The sequence below is a fragment of the Mugil cephalus genome, chromosome 7, assembly GCF_022458985.1.
Source record: "Mugil cephalus isolate CIBA_MC_2020 chromosome 7, CIBA_Mcephalus_1.1, whole genome shotgun sequence".
In the NCBI taxonomy this organism is placed as follows: Eukaryota; Metazoa; Chordata; class Actinopteri; order Mugiliformes; family Mugilidae; genus Mugil; species Mugil cephalus.
Window position 1 is genome coordinate 18,991,012 of NC_061776.1, and position 26,977 is coordinate 19,017,988.

General features: G+C 43.6%; 1 protein-coding gene across 3 annotated transcripts in view; it reads left to right on the forward strand.

Moving 5' to 3' along the window:
- epha4b (eph receptor A4b) overlaps positions 1 to 26,977 on the forward strand; it is an 87,145-nt gene that overhangs the window by 30,773 nt on the left and 29,395 nt on the right. For all 3 annotated transcript variants that reach the window (XM_047588620.1, XM_047588621.1, XM_047588619.1), the window contains exons 6-10: positions 10,620 to 10,775; positions 15,789 to 16,124; positions 16,945 to 17,057; positions 19,765 to 19,927; positions 22,233 to 22,341. In XM_047588620.1, coding sequence (XP_047444576.1) covers positions 10,620 to 10,775; positions 15,789 to 16,124; positions 16,945 to 17,057; positions 19,765 to 19,927; positions 22,233 to 22,341 — 877 coding nt within the window. The remainder of the gene's footprint in view (positions 1 to 10,619; positions 10,776 to 15,788; positions 16,125 to 16,944; positions 17,058 to 19,764; positions 19,928 to 22,232; positions 22,342 to 26,977) is intronic.

Genomic DNA, 26,977 nt, shown 5'->3' on the forward strand with positions numbered 1-26,977 from the left:
CACACTAACACTACACATGGAGGTCCATTGAGGCTAACAAAGATGGTTGCAAATTGCTTTATTAACATCCTTCCTCCTGCACATGTACAGCTGGTAGCACGGACAACGCGGGGTTAGGTCTGTGATTGTTTTTCCTTGGGAAAGAGGACGTGGGCGTCAGTTTTTAATCTGAAATTTGTTCATTTCACGCATTGGAGCATGGAGTGGTGCGTGTGCTTCGCATAAACTTAGCAATGTTATGTGATTTCGAGCTAAAGCAGCTGGAGTTGAAGCTGCTGATGCTGCCTGGTTATCATCATGGACAGTGATTAGGACTCTGTTCATCATCTGCACATCTAATTGACACTAATTCATAAAGTCAAGTCTCCTAATTTGTTTAAATGTGACACGCAGACAAGAAGCACATTTCTTTTACATTCTGCGTGAGTGACACTTTCAGACGGCATCTGTACCTTTGATGGTCAACATTCATTAATCACAGAGTCATTGTTTTCTGAGCATGGTCAGGGCGTTAGAGCAGGGGGCTTCAACGTTCTTCAGGCCAAGGACCCCAAACTGATGGAGAGACTAAGTATGGACCCCCTACCCACTATATGTGTTCTATTTTAAACTTAGCTTAGTGCTACTTATAAATACACATTATTATTATCATTTTGCATTCAATGCAAATCCCTTATCCCTTAACTAAAATACCTTGGATTCATGTTAATGTGTATTTTAAAAAAAATACGTGAAAAATGTCAATCAACCATAGATTTTGTGACCATCCTTCAGTACCTCGGCGGACCCCCTGTTCAATACCTTTACATTAGAGGAAGACCATTCTACTCATGGACTGTTCTGCCCCATTATTGGTGAATAAGAGTGTAAGCGCCGTTTATCAGTGGAAGGCTGATTTGTTGAGACTGTATGATTTCTTGAGTTACAGTCAGATGTTACACTTTGAAATTTTGGCAAATACTGTTGAATTTGTTGCGATTTAATTGCTGGATTTGACATTCGTGTCTGCATGCTTGGCTTAAGAGAGCAACACTGCGCTTGTTGCAAATTAACAGGAGTTTTGTCTTGTATAGAAAGAAATAGTTGTTCTGTGTCGATAACCGAGGGGACAGAGGAGCAACGTGGAGGTTTTATCGTGACCGCTGGTGGCACCGTGCTGACTCTTTATCTGCTCTTATATTGCCTTTGAATTGTGGTTGTTGGTAAAATAAGTTAAAACACAGTTATGTGGACTAGGAGCGGCCACTACATGTTCCATGTAAATGGTAAAAGTTCTAGGAACATTATTCTTGTTAAACACAGTTCAAATATACAGCCAGAGTTTTAGTCATTTTAAGTAAAGCTGAAAAGAAACGAGGCCAGAAATAGCAGCGTAAATCATCGTCCCTCCCCTCTTCATGGTTGCCTGCCAGCCAGCTGCATTGCTGCGCTAAAAGTGCATCATTGAGGTCTATGAGTGTCACTTCCTTTCGAGTCTGTTTCGTAAGCAGGTCTGCCCGTAGATCTAATTGTTTTGTTGATAGTCATGTGAAAAGCTTCCGCAGGACCGAGTTTTGCAGGGTTTTATTTTAGAGAGCACCAAAAGGAACACGCAGGAGCAATTATCCCAAGTGGGTGCTCTTTTGTGTGTCATACCCTCGACTTCCTGCAGTCTGAATGGGTGCCTGGAGCTCAAGGAGGTGCGTCAAAGGAATTGTTATTGTTTATAGACTCATTCATATATGAAAACATAAAAATACAGCCCTGTACGTGTCATGTGGACGATTCCACTTGAAGTGCGCGGGAGCAAAAATATGGATTCATTCACAAAGCTGTGCACTGCGGAATGTGTACACACAAAGCCACTCATTGGATTCTTTGGCGTGACCTCGAGCGAGGCTGCAGTCTTAAGTGTCGTTCTTCTTAGCAGTTGCTGCTGCTTTACCTTTTTTTATTTATTTTTAATAAATGCAAATGACAAACGTCACCTCTGTCATCCTCTACCTTCGGTGAGAACAAAAAAAAACAAGGGCAGCCACTTGGGTTGGTTTTTTAACCGCGAGTTAGCCAAAAGTCAGCCACCCACAGATTAAGGACGGCAACAACACGGCCCCTCACTTGACAGGTACATCGGGCAAGACGGAGGAAGAACGAGCGTGTGACAAAGAGGGAAAGGCACGGGGCTCTCCTTTCCTTTCCTCCTCTGCCTGAGAGAATGAATTATTGAGAGTGATGAACTGAAAATAACGCGGGTGAAGAAAGGAGGTGCACTGCTCCTCCTACACACACACACACACACTCCGCTGGTCACGGGGCCGGCTGATGTGGGCACGTTTACTGCCGTGGTGTGTGTGTCTGAGAGGGCTGTGTGTGTTTATGATGGCGTTATGGGTCTGTGGTTTTGGAAGTACGTGTGCCGATGAGACAAAAATAAGCATGTGGTAATAGCAGAGGTTTAAATGTGTGTGTGCGTGTGCGTCGCTCTGCTTGGCTGTGTTCAAAAGGAGATCTTTTCATTCTTCTGGCCTTTTATATTGATGGCAAAACAGACTGAAGGATAAGTTATTCAGGTCTGTGAACCAAACTCCCAACAGACTTCTATGGGCCTGTCATGCTCTCTCCCTCTTCTTCTTCTTCTCTCCCTCTTTTTCTCCCTGTCCGTCCCTCGTCCATGACCTCTTTGAAGCAGAAACACACGCATGCACCTGGTGTCTATTTAATCTGTTTTTAGACTGCGAGATAATCACCCCGACTCAAAATTAGGGAGCCACCGGCTTGGGTTACCACTACCACAGAATGTGCGTCTGTAGATGTGTGTTTGCTTTAATTGCGCTGAAATTGAGTCCGCTCCCCCCTCTCCCCATGACTTCTTTTTTCTTTCTTTCTTTCTTTCTTTTTTTTTGAGTGGTTTGTGTATATGTGTGTGCCTGTCAGCGAGAGAGTAAATATTTGTGCAGGAGCTCTAGAGAAGGTCAGGGTCAAAGTATGACAGACAGCCCACTGGGAAATAAAGACACACACCAAGGCAGACAGACAGACACACACACACACACACACACACACACAAAGTAGAGATGGTGAGAAAAGCAGCAAAAGAAGAGGAAGCAAAAAAAAGACGCAGAGGACAGAGACAGAAAAACAGAGACGGACTGACAGGAGGGAAAACAGAGAGCGAGGGAAAACAGAAACAGAGGAAAGACAGATATGGAGAGAATTAGGAAGAGGGAAAGCTTCATCCCGTGGTTCCCCTTGGCCGCTCCCAGTAATTGGCTGGTGTCCAGAGGACGGAGAGTAGATCAGGAAGCAGTCAGAGTGTACTCATGTGCTTCATGTACCGGACATCACAACCTATTTCATATCTGGCCTGGTCCGTGTGTGGGGGTACGAGTCCAAGCAGTTCATAAAACGCGGTAAACAAAATAAGGATTTGTCCTGAGGTGTCAGGTATCGTGGGGGTCTGTGGCTTCTGAGCATTCACTTAAAAGTAATTATTGCTATACAAGATGTCCTCGATATAAGACATCCCAGTTTTAAGACACCACCTCCAAATCTGTGTCAATAAAGTAGACGTATTAGACAGTATTAACCTTATTAAAACACAGTCAGTGATTAAATATGAAGTGTTTTTCTTTCAGCCAAATCCCTCGAATGCCCACACACACACCACGGTATCTGACCCAGACCGGCATTCCAATAGGAATGTATTTACCGCTCTCACACCTGCTCTTGGGTGGATTTTTATCCTCGACGGCAGGCCAAGAAAACTCGGTCCAAATTTTTATCAGGTCGGAATTCTTTTTTTTTTGAAATTGAATTAAATTTCAGATTTTCTTCTTAAGTCAGAAGTTATGTCAAATTGGCTGCGCGTGGCCAAGCATGAAGTCTACAAATACTGGACTCGGTCATTAAAGTTGATTTGTTATTGCACCGAATATCGGCACGCTGGTAAACAAACATGCTCATTAGCATAACCGTCGATACAAGTCTGTGGTATGTCCATGGTTTATTTCTCTATACACGCTCCAACTTGACCAGAAGTCGCTCGCTCTAAATGATGCGCATTCCTTCTTTCTAATGATGTTTCTTATCTTGGAAGAAAGTAAGTAGGGAGGAAGAAAGAGCGAATGTAACATACTTGCTAAAAGGCTTGCTCGGGAATATTGCGCGTGTGTGTCTCAGTGTGGGCGTGTGTGCTTGTGTGTTTAGCAGGATTAGTAGTAATGGTGAATATTATGGTTTTAAAGGTTGTTATGAACTGCGATTAGGGATTAGAGGATCCCAGCTGGGGGCTGGACCCTGATGCTGACATCTTTATCCTACACACACACTTTGCTCTGGTCTCTGCTGGATTTAACAAAACCTCATATTGCACGCAATAAAATAAATAAATAAATAAAGAAATCCCACACATATTACTTCCACTTATCAACAAGGGAAATTGTTGGCGACACAAACGCACTTTGAGTTAATAAAGTCAAACGGGTTATCCTGCTGCTCTTCAGCTTTTAGAAGCTCCTCACTTTAATATTTCTCTTACATCTGCTCTCAAAGTTGGTTTGGTATCACAACACGCCAGTTCAACCAAAAGCCTGTTTCACGGGTATGTACACATGAGCACAAACACGCGTACAGATGCGACCCCGGTGGCCGTAAAGGACGTCAGCTTCGATCTTGTCAGATTTCTCCACTGACGCTTGATGTTTCAATTTTTAAGTAGCTGGCCTCGACTAACGCCTGTGTGTACACACACACACACACACACACACACACACACACAGACACGCACACACAGGCTGCTCTGTGCTCCGGGAGCTGTGGCACTCGAGGGGTACTCGAAGGGTTCCATCTTGAAAGCCTGTTGCCATGGTGACCATTATGGAGCTCATCTCCCGTGGGCCAGCAAGCTTTACACAACTCCCCTCCCAACCGAACACACTCCTGCTCGCACACTCGTACACACTCACTTTACCCCGCGCACGCACGCACGCACGCACGCACACACACACAGTCCTCTCCTCTTTCTGCCCTTTATGGTAAAGGCGGCAGGGAGCCAATGTTTGACTTGAACCAAGTGCGACAGAAAGCGAGAGAACAGAGCAATTAGCAGTTAAACTAGTAGGAGCGTTTGAAAGTGGAGCGGAGGAGAGGAGGGCGCTCACAGTCACAGAGAGTGTTTGTTTCGGAAACATGCAGCGGATGTGATTTTGCATACATACGGAGCCGCCTGGTTGAATGTAATTAGAGTGTAATGACTCCGGCTATGAGATATGGGTTTGTGTTTCTCTCTGCGCTTGTTTCCAAATATGTAGGTCCCGCTGAACGTTAGCTGAATACATTCCCCGAAGCATCGGCCTCTCTTATTCAGACGAGCATGAGGTATATTTTCACACGTAAATGTAGTGAAAATATATGGGACTGACTGGAGGGGTCAAATACAGACTTTCTTGTGCATGTTACTTTCTACCTCCTGTTACGCTTGTGCCATGAGTGTGTACAAGTGACCTCTGAACTATACGATCCAAATTAACTGTAATGTGTGTAAAGGTGAGCAATATATTCATCCAGGGCTGGGTACCTGTGTCATACCTAATACCGGTAGTTATTTTTCGTTATGCCATGAATTTTTTATATACCTGCATACTGGTGCATTTGATTACACAATGTTCCTAATGCTGCGTCACAAGATCCAGTTTCAGACCCGACCTTTTCAGTGTAGCGCATCTAAACACGCATGGTGCGACTGTGTCACTGCGCGGCGTGGTGAGGATGGAAAGGTCTGAAAAATGAAGCGGCAGAACGAGAGGACTGTGTTGCGGCTGTGTCGGTTGTTGTTTAGGGAGAACGGACGTCCCCAATTTCTGGGGAAAGTCCCCGTTTTGGATGACCTATCCATGAAAATGTCTCCATTTTATGAATGAGAAAAAAAACAAGTTGCACGCAACCAACGGTTACGGTAGGTGGTTGTATTGCTATTGACACTACAGAAATAGCAGTTTAAATCTGTTTGAATATGAATAAATATGTCGAAAGAAATGAAACTGTTAATTGTCCCTGTTTATTTATTTCATCTTGATAACATTTTATTCTATTTTTTTTTTTATTATTATTTTTCCGAGCTTTCCACATCAGCAGGCAGTGCTAACATGCCTGCTTTACTGCTAGTGTGGAATTGCATTAATTCCCCCTTCCATTAATTCAACCAGTAGAAAATGTTGTGAACACGTGAGTATGCATGGACAAAAAAATATCATAATATACCGTGATACCGTCAGATTTTTGAAAAATACTAAGATAAGTGGGTCACAGAAAGTAAGGGTCGTATGTATCATTCATGAGTGCTTTGCAAATGATTTCATCTTTGGTTATAGGATTTTCAGCTTTGTTTATTACTTGTTATTTATCACTTATTTGTTCTTTGGTATAAAATCTTAATATTAACTAGGGGCAGTGGAATTAACCATTCAAATCGAACCCCTTTTTTTATGTGTGGCTAGAGAAGCAGTTTTGCGACAGTAAGGTCACAGGTTTCCGTCCCGCTGTGTCCATGTGCCTTGAGTAAGCATGTAGCCCCCATAAGCTGCTCCCCAGGCACAGCACGTTGCAGCCCACTGCTGTGTGAGCAAATGGAAGGGGTAAATACAGAGAAATGACAGTGTCCCCACGAGGGATGACTAAGGGAAACAAATAAATTGAAAAAAAAAAGAAAAAAAACAATCCCTGAAGTCATTGCCTGGGTAATTGTATACTATACATTTGTTCCCCACCAATTCCTGATGCAATTATTTTCCACTTGAGACTGCGACATATACCGCTATAATGGAACCGTGGGTTTAGTATAGTTTAGTGTGTATATATATATATATATATGTGAACCTAAGTTGATAATCTAAACAGTCAGTAATAATTTGATCCATGGATTATATTGATCGATGCAGCATTTCCCTGTGGTTTGAGAAACTCGAATATATTCTGACATATTCCAAGAGGTTAATAACAATAAAGACATTTTGGAGCCTGGACAGAGTAAAAAAAAAAGAAAGAAAGAAATAAAAACAGAGTAGATCAGAACCCAGTCAGCTCATGTGCGCAGTGTTTCCCCAAAGGAAGGAGAGGGGCTGTTCCCGTCTCAATCAGTGCGTGGTGACTGAGGGTGTGTCTTGAGTAGCAGTACTATATCATATCTAAGAGCTATCGATTGGCATAAATACACTGACTCTCTCTGGTGACCAGATGAATTATTAATAAGACACTGGATCTGAGGCCACTATTTATCTTTAGGAGGAACACATACACATATCTCAGCACTGTCGGCCGCGAATGTAGCTCCTGGTTCTCGAACATAGTTTTTTTGTGTCTAAACTTTTGCTCTCGTGTGTGTCTGCCTCGTGTGCGAGTGAATGTTTATGCGGGTACCGTCTTGCTGCTTCAGCCTTCTTGTCCCTTTTTCATATCTATGGTAAATCATTAATCATAAGGGAACCAAGTCAAGTAACACATTTCCCATGGGGGCAGAGGCTGGGAGTAGCTTGAGAATAAAGAAAAAAAAAAAAAAAGAGGCAAGAAAAGTGGGGACGCAAGCGAGAGAGCGATGGAAAAGGGGAAGAGAGGATGAAAATGTGGAGCGGCGAGCAAGAGGTGGAAACGCAAAGTAGAAAACAGCAGATCAGGAGAAGGAAGCTCCACTCATAGTAGCCAAGCCGCCATTCTTGCTGAAACTTTTTGATCAGGCTGTTGTGCGGACGCCAGGCCTGGCATGGGGTGCCCTGTCTGTCCTCTAGCGACGGGGTCCTTTGTGCCTCTCTGGCTGGGCAGTGCCTGGAGCCAGGACTCTCCGGATGCAACGTCCCAGGAGAAAAGCTGCTTTTCCACCCTACTGCTACAGCCCAGCCAACAGGAACACACACACACACACACACACACACACACACACACACACACACACACACACAGACACGGGCCCCAGCACAGCACAGCACATAGGCACCCATTACCTTGGAAGCTGTCAGGAAGGAGAACCCTTTGAGAATTATCACTCCCTTTCCTTTTCTTTCTTTCTTTCTTCCTCTCTTCTTTCTCTCACTTTCAAATCTACACACATCGTTTTTTTTCTTCTCAGTGTTCTCTCGGGTCTTTTGGGGATTGTGCTAGTGGACTTTGCTCCCCTATGATGAATGATTTGCCTAAAAATACTGTCTGTATGCAAGCAAGCGAGCACAGCATCCAGGTGGAAGAACTTCGCTCCACAGTGAGAAATCACACAACTTTTAGGCCACTTTTCCCTTCCGCTATCCGTGGGTTGACCATGGCATTGAACATGCATCTGTGTGTGTGTGTGTGTGTGTGTGTGTGTGTGTGTGTGTGTGTGTGCGTTTGTGTGATAATATACAGCCTTTCCGGGACAAGTGACGTGTAGCTTGATTAAATCCGTGACCTTCACCAGCAGCACAAGCAATCAGCAGTCGAACACAGGCGCTCACACACACGCTGCATACTTAACACCTTCTCGCACACAAGCGCTTGGCACACAAACACGCAATCAGCACCTGGTGGAATGTGTCGCATCATTGATCCAACCTACACACACATATGGACACCAACACACACACACACACACACACACACACACACAGGGCATCAATCAAATTGCATTTGAGACGCCCTCATTTTCCTTACATAGGGTTTTGTGCACTGTAATACCATTTACCACCGAGGCAGAAAAGAAAGGCTTACGAGGACGGGAATACCAGGCCTATGAATGTATAAATAAATACACACGTAATCTATATTCAGATTACCAAAGGGAAAGTCAGGAATTCCATTTTACTGCCTAGGATGCAAAAGGGAAATCATTCAAGTCCCCAGTCTATTTCAGCCTGCTGCTCCCGTTGAGTGGTATCACACGTTTCCCTCCCCAGTTTTATGACTTCACATAATGACTAATATGCAGCCACTGTAACAGCCATAGCAATACTCATATTATGTTATTGAGGCTATTGCCGCGACTGCGGCTGTATATTTCTGTTCCCCTCGTTTGCCCGAAGATCTAATGCTTATATAACAGGGATGACAGTTGATCTGCTGTTGCACTGTGTTATTGTACCATACGACCCTGTGGTTACGCCGGCCTTCAGTCCCCCGTAACACAGTCGCACGTAGTCCTAATGTCACAATATATTAACTCAGTTTTCCCGTTCTTTGCCACGGGTGCCGCACGGCACTTCTTTTGACCTCAGTATCCGTAGTCCTCTGTTGGCATTGTGTTGTTTTGTACATTTTGAGTCTTTGTTCCCTCTTTTACTCTATTTTCATACTGGCTCAAAGGATAATCACGGTTTATCACTGTACAACCTTTGTTTTATTCCTGGTTTGGGCCATCCTCCTTAAATCAAAATCTGGCAACGTAACTACATATCAGACAGGTCTAGAAATGGACACATCTAAATTGGTCAAGTCACTTTATTTAGAAGCAAAATCCACCCAGAATGTCTATAATTATCACAAATTGCACAAAAAGTGTGCGCTTTCAAGCTAAATGTGGTGAATCAAAATTGAACAAATGAGTGTGGCCATTTGATTGCTTGTATTGTTTGTATTTTCGTAGTAGTTGACAGAAATGGAGGACCAAATCTACGAAATGTGGAATTATCTATTAAGAACTTTTGTATGGGTTAAAGGGTTTTTGAAACTATTTTGTATGAACAGCAATGATGTTGTAGTATGAAATATAAATGCTGAAATCATGGGTTTTGACCTTTCTGTGTACAACACTAATAAACGCTAAGGGCCTGATTTGCTAAGATCCCAAATTAGAGGTGCCAAATTGCGTGCGCAAGCTTGCAGATTGTGCGTGTTGTCGGTGTCTGTGCGAGAGAATATGGGAGAGCAGAGTGAACGAAAGCACAAAATGAAATTTGGAGCCATGGAATTGGAGGTGTTAGTGCAAGAGGCAAATAAACAAACATATTTTGGAGTTGCAGCAAAAAAGAAAATTAACATAACCAGGAGAAACGCAATATGGGAGGTCAGAGCTGTAGGGAAAACAAGAAGAACACCGGATGAAATTAAGAAAAGCTGGCAAGACATGAGAAGAAGAACAAAGGAAAAAGAAATCGCTCATAATAAATCCTCAACATATAAAACAGGTGGCATCAGAATGGAATTGCTGGACAGGCGACACGTCGCAATTATTTTTGCTTCTGTCATTCCAAAAATGTTGGCGCGAGCAGAAAAGACTGGTCGTCTCCGTTGCCTTTCGTCGTGCCTGCGCCTCCTCCTCTCAACAATAACCGCAGCCATTTATGCCGTTGCTGTGCCAGTTAAGACTTGGCTTTCAAGCGCGCTAAATATAGGCGCAAGCAACAGTCACCGCAATCAGTTTCAGCTTTGATAAATCACACTGCGTGCGCTAAATATTCTATTTGCATCTTCTCCTCCCAATATTGTGTGCGTTCTGTCAGAAACGCCCGTATCTCCACATTTATTGAGCCAAACGCGCTCTATACACGCGACCCTCAGTGGATCAGCTGTGTCACGTCTTTGCACGCGCAAACCTTTAGTAAATCAGGCCTTAAGTTTTCATCATGTGTTTTCAGTGCTGGCACATCCTCTCACTAAGTGTTTACCTTCTCCTCTTGCTCCAGCATGCAGACCGGGAACATACAAAGCCTTGGCCACAGATGCGTACTGCACCAAATGTCCTCCTCACAGCTCATCGCCGCAGGAACAAGCCGTCGAGTGCATTTGCGAGAAAGGTTTCCACCGCGCTGAGACCGACCCACGCTCTATGGCCTGCACACGTGAGTTACACGAACACGGGCAAAACATTCAAACGCACACATGTTATGATTATCAGCTGTAGTATTTGCTACAGAAAGTTTACATTTTACGGTTTAAAAATTATTGGATTACACTGCATTTAATGAGTTTTTACTCATGTAAGAATCTTTAAGAATTCTCACCGCTGCTTTCTAATTATTAATTTTTCTATATGCTTTGTACCTCCGTGCGTTTTCCTCTTCCTTGGCCGCTGGTGGTTTACACAACACAAGAGAAACATTCATTAAACGCACACACATGTACACATCCATGTTTATCAGTTGTGCAGCGACAACCCATGGACATCTCAGATGAAAACGCTGATATGGGTGATACACTGGTGGAAAGCTGATGATGTTTCTTATCCTTTGTCTGCCTCTCTTTCTTACACACACACACACACACACACACACACCGCCAGAGGGATTGGACTACATCCTCGTGTACAGAGACAGGGAGAGCAGAGAGGATGAGGAGGGAAGATTGAGCGTATGAGAGGGACAGAAAGAGATGGATTGAGATAGACGGAGAGATGTGGGGGTGGGAAAGGACACTGACATGGCGGAAGAGAGAGACCAAAGAAATATGCAGAAGCACACACTTGTGCGCACACACACGCACACACACACCGAAACCCATTATCAGGTTATGGTAGATTACACTCATTAATCGTTGTAGCAGGTGAGATGTGACAGGTGTTATCAGCTGGAAATGAGTAACGGTTTGTTCAAATATGTATGGGCGCCGCACACCCATGCTCTCCTGCATGGTGAGGAGCACTAGGAAGAGTGGGGCAGGGAAAAAATGGGAAATAAGAAGAAAAGGTGAAGGAATTAGTCATAGCGACATAGAGAATGACACTAAAGACACAGGACAAGAATAGAACAGCAGAGGAAATAGTGGATCAGAGGCTTATAATCTAAGTGCCATAAAAGGCTGATCAGTAGCAACGCCAATGATGGACAGTTAAGTGTGACCTAGGGAAGTGGGGGGGATGAAGAAAAAGAAAAAAGACAGAATTAGCTGGATCAGTCAGCACACCCTTTCAGCAGTTTTATGACCGACAGCCTCAATTATGCCCAGCATGGCCTCCATCCCCTACGCCCAGCTGTCCCTCCTTCCCAAGTGCACTTTAGAGAGGCTCGCCACTGGGAAGGCTAATCAGGAAAGTCCCAGGCTCTGCTGGCGGCCCCCCGGGGATAATTCCTCAGCCAGGACCTGATGAGATGTCATTCTGAATGGGCATCGACGGCCACATTTCCATATGGTTGAGATATGCGAGCCATGCTGTGCTGGGGCCAACTATAATCAGTGATTTCCATTCGAGTGGTTCCCCTGTGTCATGAATACCATGTGAAGGGCTTACCTGATGATGTGTTGGAAGTTTGCGCTTCTTGCAAGTGATGTGATAATACTTAAAACTGGTCTTCCAGCGGAAAAGAAACCATACGTAGATAGAATAGGTTGGGTGCAGTTCTCTTTGTTATCTTACGCCACCTTGATAAATGTTCACAGATCATACTTCATTCAGCGCATTATAACGTACAGCAATTTAGTCTAAACTCACAGATCTGCTTCTTAAATGGGACTTCTGGGATCATATTTCATCATTTCAGCGCCACAAAAAGCAGCACACCCTTAGCAGCACAGACCAGACCCCTGCTGATTTCAAACTCCAGTTAAACTCCCACGGAAAATATTCTACTGGTTTGATGGTGAAAAGTGTTAATGTGATGCAAAAGTAGTAAACAGTTTGCAGGGACAGTAGTTTAAAAGAACAACAGACTGCATTAAGAATTAAACAAAATGGGGAGGCAAAGCAAACTAAAAGTAATGAAGAATGAATTATACTATATATATATATATATATATATACAATATACAGTGGGCACAGAAAACATCCAAGCCCCCTTTAAATTTTCACTCTTTGTTATATTGCAGCCATTTGCTAAAATCATTTAAGTTCAGAAAAACACACAAATGTAGACATTTTTGCAAATTCATTAAAAGAAACAAACTGAAATATCACGTGGATGTAAGTGCTGTGACACTCGTATATTTAACTTAGGAGTTGTCGGTTTCTTCTGATCATCCTTGAGATGTTTCCACAGCTTCATTGGAGGTCAGCTGTGTTTAATTAAACTGGTTGGACTTGATAAGAAAAGGCACACACTCCTGTCTATGTAAGACCTTACAGCTCTGACACAGTGTATGTCAGAGCCAATGAGAATCAAGAGGTTGAAGGAACTGCCCGAAGAGCCCAGAGACAGAACTGCGGCAGGGCCAAGGTTACAAAAGAATTTCTGCTGCACTTAAGGGCTCAGTGGCGTCCATAATCTTTAAATGGAAGACATTTGGGACGACCAGAAGCCTTTTTTTAAGAAAGTTCTAGAAAGTCAACCGTCACTGCAGCCCTCCACCATTCGGGGTTTTATGGCAGAGTGGTCTGACGGAAGCCTCTCGTCAGTGTAAGACACATGAAAGCCTGCATAGTTTGCCAAAACACACAAAGGACTCCCAGACTATGAGAAATAAGATTCTCTCATCAGATTAGACCAACATTGAACTTTTTGGCCTTAATTCCAAGCAGTATGTGTAGAGAAAACCAGACACTGCTCATCACCTGCCCAATACACTCCCAATAGTGGAGCATGGTGGTGGCAGCATCATGCAGTCAAGTACAGAGATATCCTGTAGGATAATCTTTTCCAGAGTGCTCAGGATCTCAGACTGGGTGGAAGAATCACCTTCCAACGAGACAATGACCCTAAGCACACAGCTACAATAACGAGGAGTGACTTTGGAACAAGTCTGTGACTGCTCTTGAATGGCCCAACCAGAGCCCTGACTTAAACCCAATTTAAAACCCGAATTTTCGGAGAGACCTGAAAATGGCTGTCCATCAACGTTCACCATCCAACGTACCTGACATAACTGCAGAGCATCCCCAACCCAAGTGCGAAAAACTTGTTGCATCATTCACAACAAGACTCATGGCTGTATTAGCTCAAAAGGACGCTTCCATGCGAAAATCTGTGAGCATGAGAAATTTTGTTTTTTCTTCCTTCCATGAAGGTCTACAATTCTGTGTTTTTCTGTCAATATTGAGTCGTAAATTTGGAGGCCAGGTCAACACCTTACACTGTTTAGGTGACATATGTCTAAGTAACATTCACACAAATGCCAGGTCCAAACATTTGTGGTTTTAAAAGGAATTGCACTCAGTATAATAACAGCTTTGGTAAAGTTCTTAAAGTTAAAATGTTATACCATTAAGCTGCTGTTTTGCTTTATAATGTTTTGGTGAGTGTAAAACTATTGCACAATACAGTATATCAAAATAACACATGTGCTGTCATGCCTCCAAGGGGATGAGGATGTGAATATAAAAGATACAAAGCAAAATTTGACGTCTCAGGTTGGTCTGTCAACATGAACATATTCAGTCTAAAGGTGTAATAAAGTGTCACTGTTTCTCAGCGTCTTTGAGAGTGATGACTGACACACTTTCTGGGCTCTGACTCTGTGAAACACTAATCACTTCAGCTAAGCTCAGAGTCATATGAGCCACCCGAAATCATAAAATGTACCTGACTCATGAGACAATTACTCGGGGCACTTTCCATAGATCATTGTCCACTTACTATTTATTATCTGCAGTGCAGGTCCAAAGTGCCGGTAATTTCATATAAATGAAAGAAGAAAAAAATCTCTGCAGTCAAGCATAAACTATTTAACGTCATGTGAATTCTCTTTAAAGAAGGATTTGGACATGAGACCTAATTTATTACGCTCGCACTTAAAATCAGCCAGACTCTTTTCATCTCTGTCCATTCCAAAGTTGTTCATTAATAGCACGCTAAGTGTCCAAACTCTGGCCAGTTGGTTGTTTAATTTTAAATTTAATCGGTGTGAATTCAGGTCTTAATAGAAACCACAATTAATTTGAAATGAACAGCGTCACAGTACACGCTTTAAAAAAAAAAAAAAAAAGTACATTTAGAGAAATTTCCATTAGTCTGTAAAGAAAGAACTGGCACTGATAAGGAGTGATGCAAAGTCTCAGCAGAGGCCTTGTTCAGCTAATACGATGCTCCTTACCACATACATACATGCTGGGATGACTTTTAGCTGAGTGTTTCACCTCATTAAAACCTGTTGTACCCTGTGGGGTTTATGACCACGGGTAATGGTATGAAGCAACGTTTCACAGTATTCCACTGGCCAGCCGTTGGTAGCTGTGACATGCCAGTGAAGGAGAAGAAGAAGAACACTGCCAGCAAGTATCCAAATGCTATGGATGGTGGCGATGCAAAAAGAGATGCATTTAATGCCTCAGATTTCACACATCAGGATATGTTTAAAATATCTGAAAAGTACTACTTAATATGTAAGAAACCACAACAACAACTAAATTATTTTGTGGTTTCTGAGGGAGCTGAGGAGAGAGCTTGTTACCACTAGTTACCACTGTAGCCGGCTACACATCCTGCCTTAGGCGAGAGGCCCATGGCTACATTAAAAGCTCACAGTGTCACTTGCTGTTGAACCTGTTGGTGGTGGAGTTGCATTTAGGGTATTGCAGGTCCTTATTCTGGCATGAATGCATTTACCAAACACATCTCTGCATAGATTTGAATTCTTCTTTAAGTGACTGTCTAAATAGGATAAATAGTGACTGTGAATAAACTTTATTGGTCATGGATACACTGTGCGAACACATGCAACTCAATCCCATCATTTAATCAATCCATTTATATACACAAAGAGAGGTGGGCACACTTAGAGCAGCCATGAGAGGCATTCAGGAAGCTCCTTGCTGAAGGAACCTACACCATGGATGTAGAGGGTATTTGACCAATGACCCCACAGTCCCAGAGAAGGTTACAATACAGATACTACTTTGGTCATCTTCACTTTTAATCCAGTCATTCTCCAACAGACTGGATAAGACTTAACTCGACTGACCAAAAGGTGTCATAACCTTCCCTCAGGTCCTCCATCTGCTCCAGAGAATGCCATCTCAACGGTGAACGAGACCTGCGTCACCTTGGAGTGGTCTCCGCCCAGAGACTCGGGAGGCAGAGGAGACATCACCTACAGCCTCCACTGCAGGAAGTGCTCTGGGGACGGCAGGAAGTGCACACCGTGTGGCAGCAGCGTCCATTTTGTTCCCAGGCAGTTCGGTCTCTCGTCGGCCACCGTGCTGGTCACCGACTTGCAGCCGGACTCGAACTACAGCTTTACAGTGGAGAGCCAAAACGGAGTGTCTGATTTAAGTCCAACGCCCAGAGGGACAGTTGTCATAAATGTCACCACGTCGCAGACAGGTGAGAACGTGCGCGCAATGCCAGGGGTACAGAATTGGACTATGAACACAAAACAAAAAAGTTTGTGTTGTGTATTTTAGGATTTACACTACACTGCAATCAGGGTACAGTCTATTTTTTAAAAACTATCTCGATTTCAGTGTGTTCACAAATAGTATCAAGATTCTACAAGATAACTGTAAAATCACTTCTGCGAGGCCTCACTCTGATACTGTGACACCGAATTACACCTCCACACCTTAATCATATGTGCCTCTGTCACAGTGCATGAGAGATGTTGTGTGTGACAGGGTGGCGATGACTAATAGGGCTCATATTGCGGATGTATGTGCAAAAAACTGGATGGAGGAGAAGGTGAAAGGGGGCGTGGGATGTTGTTAACCTCATTAAGATCCACACACACACACGTGCGCGCTGCTCTCGACTATAGTCTGCCTTCACACACACATATTCTCACAGCTATTCACACATGGCGCAAACACACACTTTCAGCCCACACAAGCGCGTGCCACTATGCGCGAAGACCGGGTAGGAAGTCGCTGGGTTTTGGATGTTGCGCAGACACGCGTCACAGCTTCCCGTGATCACACGTGTACTGTATGTGACACCTTTTAAGCTGTCTCATTAGCAAAATTACATACACCACACGCAGTCTGCAATATGCGTCTTCTCATTAGAACACTTTGGATACCCATCTACAATCCCTGTCCTCGCCCACACGCTCGCTCTTTTTCATGTTTGTTACTCGTCTTGTTGTTGAACTTTACTCTTTGTTGCTCATTCTTACTCCTTTTGTTCTTTCTTTTTTTGCCGTTCACAGTGAGTGTAGTGTTGAAGGAAAGGCGGAGCAAGGACAGCGTGACTTTGGCCTGGCAGGGTCCAGAGAGACCCAATGGAGCGATAGTGGAGTATGAGGTCATCTACTACGAGAAGGTGAGACACACACACACACACGCGCGCACACACACACACACACACAGGTTTTTAAAGAGACACCACTCGTTTTATACATGAAGTCACATTTTAAACAAATCGTCCTGGTATTTTACCATGAACTACATATAAAAATGGATGCACTTTTTGTGACATCATTCATTCATTCATTCAAGAGTCATTTTTAAGATCACTGTGTTGCCTGGGGATCTTATCTCAGCAGTTCCTGACTTGGCCTAACTCCAAATTCTAGCCTGTAAGCTAGCCTGACTACCTGCTTAGGTTTGTTCTATTGGGAAATTATGCTATGAATTAGTTTACAACACATTGGCACTGATTGGTTGTAGGACTGTCCAGTTGCATGCAGAGTATAATAAAATCATAATGGTGCTTTAAAGGCTCATAGTCAGATAAGTGGTAGTGGGTGGGTGATAACGTGTGAGGGCAGACACCTGTCTCTCAGTGTGGACACACCTTAAACTATACATATCTTTAAACCATTTTAAACAGGTGAGTCAGGGAGATTAGTCAGAGGGATCAAATATTTTTTTCTACATCAGCCTGTTAGCATGTTCATTACTCCTGTAAAGTTGTGTATTTAAGCACAGAGGTCTATTGGAATTAACAGAGCCGTATATTAGAGAGAGTCTGGCCAACTAGGTAATGGACCATCTGAGCTATCCCGCTATGCTTATTCATTCTGAGCTGGTCACGTGTTTCATGGGCACCATGTTTGTTACATCTAACCAATATTCACCCATAGAGAAGTAGCCATAACAGAGAATAAAATTGGTAAGTTAAAGTATGCCACAGTGCTCCATTTTTTTCACTGTTTCCCCAGTGAACAAAAACGGAGAAATGGATGTTTGTCATGATTTTATATTGGAAAAATGAAGTCATTCCATCATTAATGTGTACCTTGATCTCAAAAACGAAGAGACAACGCTTTACAAATGAATGCAGTTAGAATTTTCCACTACTACTGTCATAAATACTGTGAAACCCATGTGTGCATGTAATTTATGCCCATGTAGATAGACAAATTTAATTGACAGACAACTTTGCTTCGGTTACTATTAAGTTATTATGGCTAGCACGCTAATGTTATAATGATAATACTAATGTAAATACTAAATAACAGTCAGACTTTATAATTTTTCCGAGTAATTTCAAACTTTTGACAGTGATGGATGAACAGGGGAGACTGAGGAGAAGGTAAACACAGCTCTGTGACTGATGAAGTGATTGGGCTACAAAACATTTTACAAGTTCATTTGGGTCATTTAAAGTAAGTAGACGCTGGGATATTTAAGTGAAGGCCTTTTACATATTGACAGACGTTGGCAATAACATTTATAGGCCCGTTAATGGTGAAAACAACTTCCCTCCGATGTATCTAACATGGCGCCCATGATTTCACTTGGCTAGACTCTCTCTAATATACGGCTCTGCAGATTAAGTCACTTTAGCAGCCAGATTCAAGTGGCCGTTGGAGGAATTGCAGCTTTTGGTATTCCCGCGCTTCATTTTGTTTAGACAAAAGAAGAGATTATAGGAACTGCAGCTGGACACAAACCAGGAGCGCAAAGTCTGGTTTTGCTGCTTTCATTTTTTTTTTTTTTTTTTTTAACATATCTTTTGTGACTGATCTTGACAAAACAGTCTTACATTTTGGTTGGTTTCTGCACAGATTAACAAACTCAGTAATTAATTAATTAATGGGTAACAGAAGCTGCGTGGCGAATTTGGTTTTAATTTGTCGTCAGTACCTTCTCTTCTCACACTGTCAACAGTAGGAGTGTTTCTACCAAAATGTCAAACCGTTCTTTTTCACTCCTTCAACAGTTGTTTCCTCCACCCTCGTCTTCTACGTGTTGTCTGTGATGGCAGGAGACGAGTTTAGCCCCAGGTCATGTCTGTAATGACTTGTTCATCACAAACAAGGCTCTCTCTTTCTTTTAATCTCTCTATCTCTCTGTTTCCACTGCCTTATCCGTCATGTTCCCTCTGCTGCTCACACCGAGCTAATTAACCACACATCTGTCGAACAGACCCCATAAAAACACGGCAGAGGTGATGAAATTAAGCTTCCGTGTGTGTGTGCGTGTTTGTGTGCGCATGTGCGTGTTTGTGTGTGCATGTGGGTGTGTGTGCTGGCAGGCATTAACAGTAAAAAAGTGTTAATCCGTGTTGTAGAGTGTCTTCCATTAGGTAGAGTATCAGCCTCTCTGCGGGGAATCAGCTTACTGACAGACACACTTATTCTTTATTCATCCTCCTACACTCACAGCTATAAAGTGCGCACACACCTACAAGGTAGTCGAGGAACGAAATGAAGCGGAACTAGTAACCACATATTACCCCAGAGTGTACAGAGGGACAAGATTTGGGACCTGACAGATGCTCATGTATAAATGCGACCAAATGGACCAGTGATGAACAAATGAAAACTTAGTGAGCTGTATTTGGCCCCTGGAGACATTTATATTCGACATTTTGAAGTTTCTATTACTTTCCTGCTTCCCTATTTTTATGTCTTTCTCAGTATACCAAACGGTTCGTTGCTTTACATAAAACTCCTCAGAGTTTTTTATATTTTCGAGGCTTTTTTTCTGATCCATAGTCTCTTTATTTCTCCGACACTCAATATTATCCTTTGAACTTGGCACTTAATTTCCTCCTCCTCTCGCTCTTTATGCCACTTCAGAACCAGCGGGAGCAGAACTACACCGTTTTGAAGACCCGCTCCAACATGATGACGGTGGACGGGCTGAAGCCGGGGACCACCTACGTGTTCAGGGTCAGGGCTCGGACCGACGGCGGCTATGGGAGCTACGGCGGAGAGATTGAACTGGAAACCAGCCACGAAGGTAAACTAATAAATATTAGTTTGTTCCGCCTGGTTTGTTGTGTTGTCATCTATTTTCCCTGTTTTAAATTTCCCTGTGGTCTTCATCCAGTAATTGGAATAGCTGCATTTAGAATATTTATATGGCAGGGGTTCTTTAACAGCCATCCAGCGTTAACACAAGAAATCCAGACTTAAAGTGCGGGTGAAGACGAAGGACAAAGATTAACTGCAGGGAACTGCGTACTGCTATAATACATCAAGTGTGGCAAGAATATGATTTATCCCTCTTACGGTTTAAAACAATTCACCGGATGGTTGTAAAATATATCAATTTCAGCCAAATGGCTTCTTCAGTGCTGCTGTCAGACGGGGAAACCTGGGCAGCATCACGGGTTGTCATCTACGTTTCTCGAATGCATCAGGTAAAAGACAGACAAGCCAATTTCCCTGGGAAGAGAAAGGAATGCGTCTAAAAAATTGGAGATCTTGTTTCACACAGACCACTGGAGCAAAATCTGAAGAGCGGAGGAAGCTTCACAAGAAGCACAAAACCAAAAGACAGGGATTGAACAGCTGGCATCCTCTGGTAAATCTGTAGCTGTTTGGTGCATTAACCCTTCAGAACTCAGAGTGGTTCGCGCTATTGACAGAATTCAGTGTGTGGCTGAACAGTGGGAAGTTGTGCTTTTGTCGGGAAGACCTTCATGACATCCCAAGGGTCTGAATAACTTCCTTTTTACCAACAAATTCCTCCAAACAACTCTCTCTTCCTGCAGCCAACAGCAGCTGTGTGTCATCATTACCGTAATGGCGGCTTTTATTTCCAGAAAGTGCAACTTCCCAATTTTCAGCCACACTTTGAATTTTTGTCCATTGGTGAGTTACGGTAATTCAAATACCGCAAGCTTTTTTTTTTTAAATCTGATGTTTGGGTCTTAACGGGTTAACTTTAACTTGACTGGACGGCTTACTGCCAGGATGATGCATATATCCACACTGGCTTTGTTCGTCTCTTTTAGCCGCTATAGTGAAACATCAGTGAAACGTGTAATTTTTACATTTTAGCTTCAAGGTGACTGTCCACTTAATTCTAGAGAGACACCAAAGACAAATCTGTGCCAGTGGGGCCGGGGCCTCACAAACAGCTGCGGGTGCTCTTTGCTGAACCTCAATACCGCAACGTTTTCGAACTCCCTGTCACTCGTCCATCCCTCCTGCGTGTGCTGTCATCCACTTTCATTATCGCTTCATTATGTGCTCCAGGATTTTCTGCTTTAGAGGCCCCGTAATGTGCTCTTCAAAGTGATCATTGATTCCTAGACAGGCAGGCAGAGGGGCATAAATCAGTAAATGTATAGCCCTGCGCCACAGACGGTCTGTGTAGCATACAAAGGGCACGCATTAGCCTGCAAATCATTCATTAATCAATAAAAGTAATTCAGTTTACATTTCTGTCCCGCAACACCTGGAATTGTTGCTTCGAGCACACAGCTAACAGAGTTCACACGCAGAGCTGTTACTGAGATGTCAAACGGCAGGTTCACAGTCAAGTTCAGCCTTGTAAAATGCAAAATCCGACAAATGCAGCTGACCCCGTAGCATTCATATCAAGGTTATTCAATCAGATCAATTCTATTGATAGTTAAAGAAATGTGTGTGTGTGTGTGTGTGTGTGTGTGTGTGTGTGTGTGTGTGTCTGTGCCACTAACTGTAATAGGAGATCAATGCGTTTCTGTGCCTGCCTTGAGGCATTAGTTTGCCTCTCCAACACACACACACTTAGATATATACAGTACATATACACACACTGACACACGTGTCCGCTCATGCTTAGCTAAGCTAGATAAATGGGGTATTTGTTTTGAGTAATGGCTCGATTGGTGTGGCGTAAAAATCGATGCATCTTTGCAGAAAGTTCTCGGCGGTAGCCTTGTTATGTGCACTGTTAACATATCCATTTGGACAGCGCAGCCGAACGGGAATGGTTTTTCACGTCCGCTCTCATACACTCTTAGGCGATGCGGAGAGGGAGAGCTCTTTTCATCAAGGACCTTACTTACCATTCTCTCCGCCTCTCTTGCGCTAGTTTGCCGCTCTCTCTTGTTCTCTCCGCTCCTGCCTCTGTCTTTTATCACCCTTTCTATTGCTACCGTATCTCATTTTCTCTCCATCTCTTCGCCCGCCGTCATTTACCTCCCAGCCTCCCTCAGCCTTTTCTCCTATTAGTTCCCTCCTCCTGTAGAAGGCAACCTTGAGTTCGTTTCATCTTTATTCATGCTTGTGTTAATACTTGTCCGTGCTGTCTTTTGGTTCCTGTCTTGTAGATGTCCTGGCCATTGGAGACCCCAACCAGTCCACCATTCTGGCCGTGTCCATCGCAGGGGGAATCGTTCTCCTCATCTTCCTGGTGACGTGCTTCGTTGTCAGCGGAAGGTAAGATCAGTTGTGCGAGATATGACGGACTTTGAAATTATTTTAAAATACAAGCCTGATAACGTTACACATCAATCAGCCACAACATTAAAACACCTTCCTAATATTGTGCAGGTCTCCCTTGTGCCTCCCTTGCACATGACTAAGTAACATCCACATGAATGCCAGGTCCAAAAGTTTCCCATCAGAACATTGTTTTGTCACAAGATGGTGAACGTTATTCACTTCTGCTTTCAGTAGTTTTAATGTTGTGGCTGACCGGTGTATGTTTCTCTACTCGACCCCCAAGTGAGCGCACAACTATAAGCTAACTGATGCTGCTAGTTTTCGTATAGCCACAGTGAATCCTTGCACATGTTCTTCTGCACCACAGACCTTCATCATTGTCAGAGAACTCCTACAAAAAAATAAAAAAAATAAGAACAGTTGCACCGAGTGACATGTTCGTTTGTGACGGTGAACGGGGTCACTCCACTTTAGCTGGAGTCAGTTTCACAGTCGGCTGCTCGCAGGCTCACTGAATCCACAGCTGAAAAGAATCTCCATTACATGTACAATGCTCTGTTTACTGCACTATCCACGCACTGTTTGCACGATTTACGATTTAGTTTGGGGTAACATTTTCTAACAAAACAGCTGTTTTAGGAAATTATTTTCAACCACATTTGCAGTGTTTGCATCTTCAGGGCTGTTTCCAGACACTCTGAGGGCCCCAGGCAAAGGGCACCTTGGGGGTCCCCCCTACCACCCCACCCCCAAGTCCGTAAGAACACATAAAGCATTCAGAACAAATATTGTCTTTTAAGAATTTAAATAACAAACACATGTAACAATAACAAAGTACAACATATTAAAATCAATATCTGGAATTGTTACACTTCTTATCTTCTTCTTATTTATACGTTTGCTTACAAAACTAGTTCTAGTGCATTTTTCTTTTGAAACTGCTGCTTGCGAGCATCGGCTTGGCCTTTTAAAAGCTTCAAGCTATCCACTGTCTAATTAGCATTAGCATTGAACAACTAACTTTTCTGATGCTTGGTGGAACTGGGACAAAGTGGCATGGGGTAATAATTATTTTTAAAAAAAATTAAACATATTTAGTTTTCATGTTTTTTCTTTTTGCGTGTCCTGAGAGGCAGGTTTGCTTCGTTTTGCTTGGTAGCCCAAAGCAAGTAGGGGGCCCCATAATGGAGACTCCCAACGTGTTGTCATTGCAGTATCTAAGGGAGTTACATCATTGTCATTGATATAGACCAACATCAGTATCACAGAGTATCACAATAATATAAATTATAACCAGTCCTATCTGTTGAATTGTTGTTAGCCAGTTTTGGGAAACACCATTTACAGCCACTTTTAGGACGAGCTGCTATTGACAGCTTTACTTTCCTTAGTTGCACGTTATATGAGAAAAAAGACTGAAGTCAAAATTGACTGAACTTTCACTCTAAGGATTGTAACCGCCACAAATCATATTCAAAGGGACTATCTGATGCTGTACCTGTGCATTCATGTGCACACAGGGGTTTACACACTCATCCGCACACATGCTGGTCTCCCTTCATATCTCTTTGTCTCTCTCTGAGGAATTACATGCGGAGGTGCCAAAGCAAGGCCTCCAACTTTGACATTTACACGACTACCAAAGCCCAACTAAAGGCTGCGTTATTCTGCATGTGAAGAGCATGGGTTCCCTATGATCCCTCTCTTTGAAGGTTAGACTGCTGTTAATGCCCCCTCTCAGAGGAGGCCAGAGAGGAGAGTCAGTCGAAAGGCAGAAAGGGAAATAAAAGAATGACGAATGTGAGAGGCGAGAAGATGAAAGCATCCGAATGAGGGAAAAAGGCCCTTTGGAGAAGAAGAAATGCACGACGAGAGAGGAGGAGAGGAGATGAAAAACAGGAAAGACATCTGTGACTTATTTCACCTGCGGCTAAATGTTTATTCTCAATGGCTTCCAACTAGATTAGCGGCATTTTAAGGGCCGCGCGCGCGCACGTACGCGCGCATGCTAACACGCACGCTAATGTACGCTCACTAAAAACATTAGTATTGATTCAGGTGATTGCTTATCAGGCTGAGTGCTCTATTCACTATTGACTTCGAGGGATGTAATCAGCAGAGACTGTCCTCTGTGGCGCGCACGCATAGACAAGCGCGCGCACACACGCAAACACGCAAACACGCGATACTCGCGACACACGAGCGGGAACGCATCAACATTTTTTAATCAGACCGTATTATGGGGTGGTCCATCTAGGAGGAAAAACAACCTGTTAAACATTTTGAGCTATGAACACATGCGATGTCACAAACACACACTAATCAGGTTTCACAGGCTGGGGAGGTGTTAACTAGGTTTTACAGAGGGGTCGATGCACCACCATCAATTTCAGGTCTGCCCCTCTTCCTCCCTCGCTTTCTCTGTTTCTCTTTCCATCTATCTGTCTTCCATTTAGAGGTGTGGATGCTTGGAAGGAAGCAGTGTTGATTACTGCTTTCTATTAAAGCACGTCTGTACATCTGTCAAGTGTGTGTGTGTGTGCGCGCGCGCACGTGTGCATAAGTGGAGCGTGTGACATGTAAGTGGGGAAGGAAGCGAGGATCAAAGCCACATCACTGGAGAGACAAGAGAGGGGGAGCTCGGGGGAGAAAGACGGACAGAAGCGAGGTAAAGGAGAACACGAGTGGAGAATAAACATATTCGATGGGCGGCGGGAATGAGAGGCTGTGGCAGAGAAGGGGGGGAGGAAGTACATCTGAAGTGTGTTTGCGCCACTAGAGAGCTACGTTCTCAGATGGTGAGGAAGATGGGGGGGAGAAGAAGACGCTCGAGAGAGATGCAGAGGAAAGTAGATTGATGTAGGGAAGGTGGGGGGGTGGGGGTGCAAGGAGCAAAAGACGAAAAGATAGATTACGAAGTGAGTTTAAAAGAAGAGGAGGAGGAAGGGTAGGAGAGAGGATGGGTGAGTGATTGCACTGTTGGGTGCAATAGGACTGTCATCCCGAAGGGTTTTGAAGAATTGGAGGAAAATCTGAAAACAATCTTTTTTCTGTTTTGTCCGTACCCCCCCTCCACACCCCACCGCAACCCTCTTTTCATCTGCTCCGTCTTATCTGTCAATCAGTCAAATTCTCTCCCACTCCCAGCTCTCATTTCATTCTCTCTGCCTCTGCTTTTCTCTTCATTTTCTCCATCTTTTGGCTCTCCGGCTTTCATTTCCTGTTCAGTTTTTGAACCCCCCCCCCGCCCCATCACACACACACACCACCCCCCAAGCGTAACGAGAATCTTACATATTTGCTGAGACCAGTCCAATGTGGACAATGATTAAACTGGAGACTGACAGTAAGGTTCAGGCCATATTTTAATTGATTCTCCAACTTACAATTATAAGGCCCCACATGCCAGTTTTTGAAATAATTTCCCCAATAATCACCAGACCGGATATAGATGCTGAGGAAACAATATGTGAGCCCATGCACTCGCTCCTCTCCTCACATACCCACACAGGCACATACACACTTCCTGCGGTGTTGGCTGGCAGCGCTCTGAACAGTTATGCCTCATAAACGGGCTGATTTGCAGGCTTTTCTGTTCTGTCCTGTTCTCGTTTAATAAAGTGCTGTTATGCTATTGTTACCGCAGGAGGGAAAACATGAAAAAACACGGAAAGCTCCTCAGACACAGCACGCCGCTGACAAATCACACCAGTTATGGCCGCGTGTGCGCGCCATTATTGCTCGGCGAGTGTGTGTGTGTGTGTGTGCGTGTTTGTGTGTGGGGCTGGTGCTTTTGTCCTCCTGAGGGTGCTTTGGCAGGCTGGCAGGTGCGAACGTTGGGAAGCTAGCAAGCGACTGGCAGAGCCGCGGACTAGCAGATGGCCTTTCACTCAAAAAGCGCTCTCCCCTTCGGTCCTCACTTTCTCTCGCTCCTTGTTAAACATGTTACAGCTCCTGCCTCCCAGCATCCACTGAGTTTGTGAGCACCTTTGTTTTGTCTGCAGCCTTAATGGTTACGTGCCGGTTTCCTGTGGGTTTTTTTTTTTTTAAGTTTGGGATTTTAACGTGGGAGCTTTTTGGTGCAAAGTTAATGTGAAACTCATCTGTGTCATTCCTGTTAAGTGTTCCTTGATGGAGTCGCTGCTGCAGATATTCGGTAGGGAGTTATGGGCCAAGAAAATGTCCTAAGGTCTGGACAAAAGTTACCAGTTAGATATGAAAAAAGTTAATATAAAACTTATTTCATACGCTGATGTAGGGCTGCACGATTCTGGAAAAAATGTGAATCGTGATGTTTTTGCTTAGAATTGAGATCATGATTCTTTGGCCCGATAACATTCAAATGTTATAGGGATTTCCTTAGAATGTAGAGCATACGTTTGAACAAGAGGCTTGTTAGCTTGTTAGCATCCATTTAACTCTCTTTACCGCTGACTTCTCAATGCTTCTCTCCCTCACTGTTTCCACACACTCAACTGTAGACCGGCTTCCTCTACTGACAGAATCACGTGTTGCTTGGTTCAGTCCAGACAAATTCTACTGTTGTTTTTTTATGAATATATAAGGAATCCATATTTCAGAGGGAGAAAAATAAGTTTGCAGAGCACAGTATTGAATAATACAAGACAGA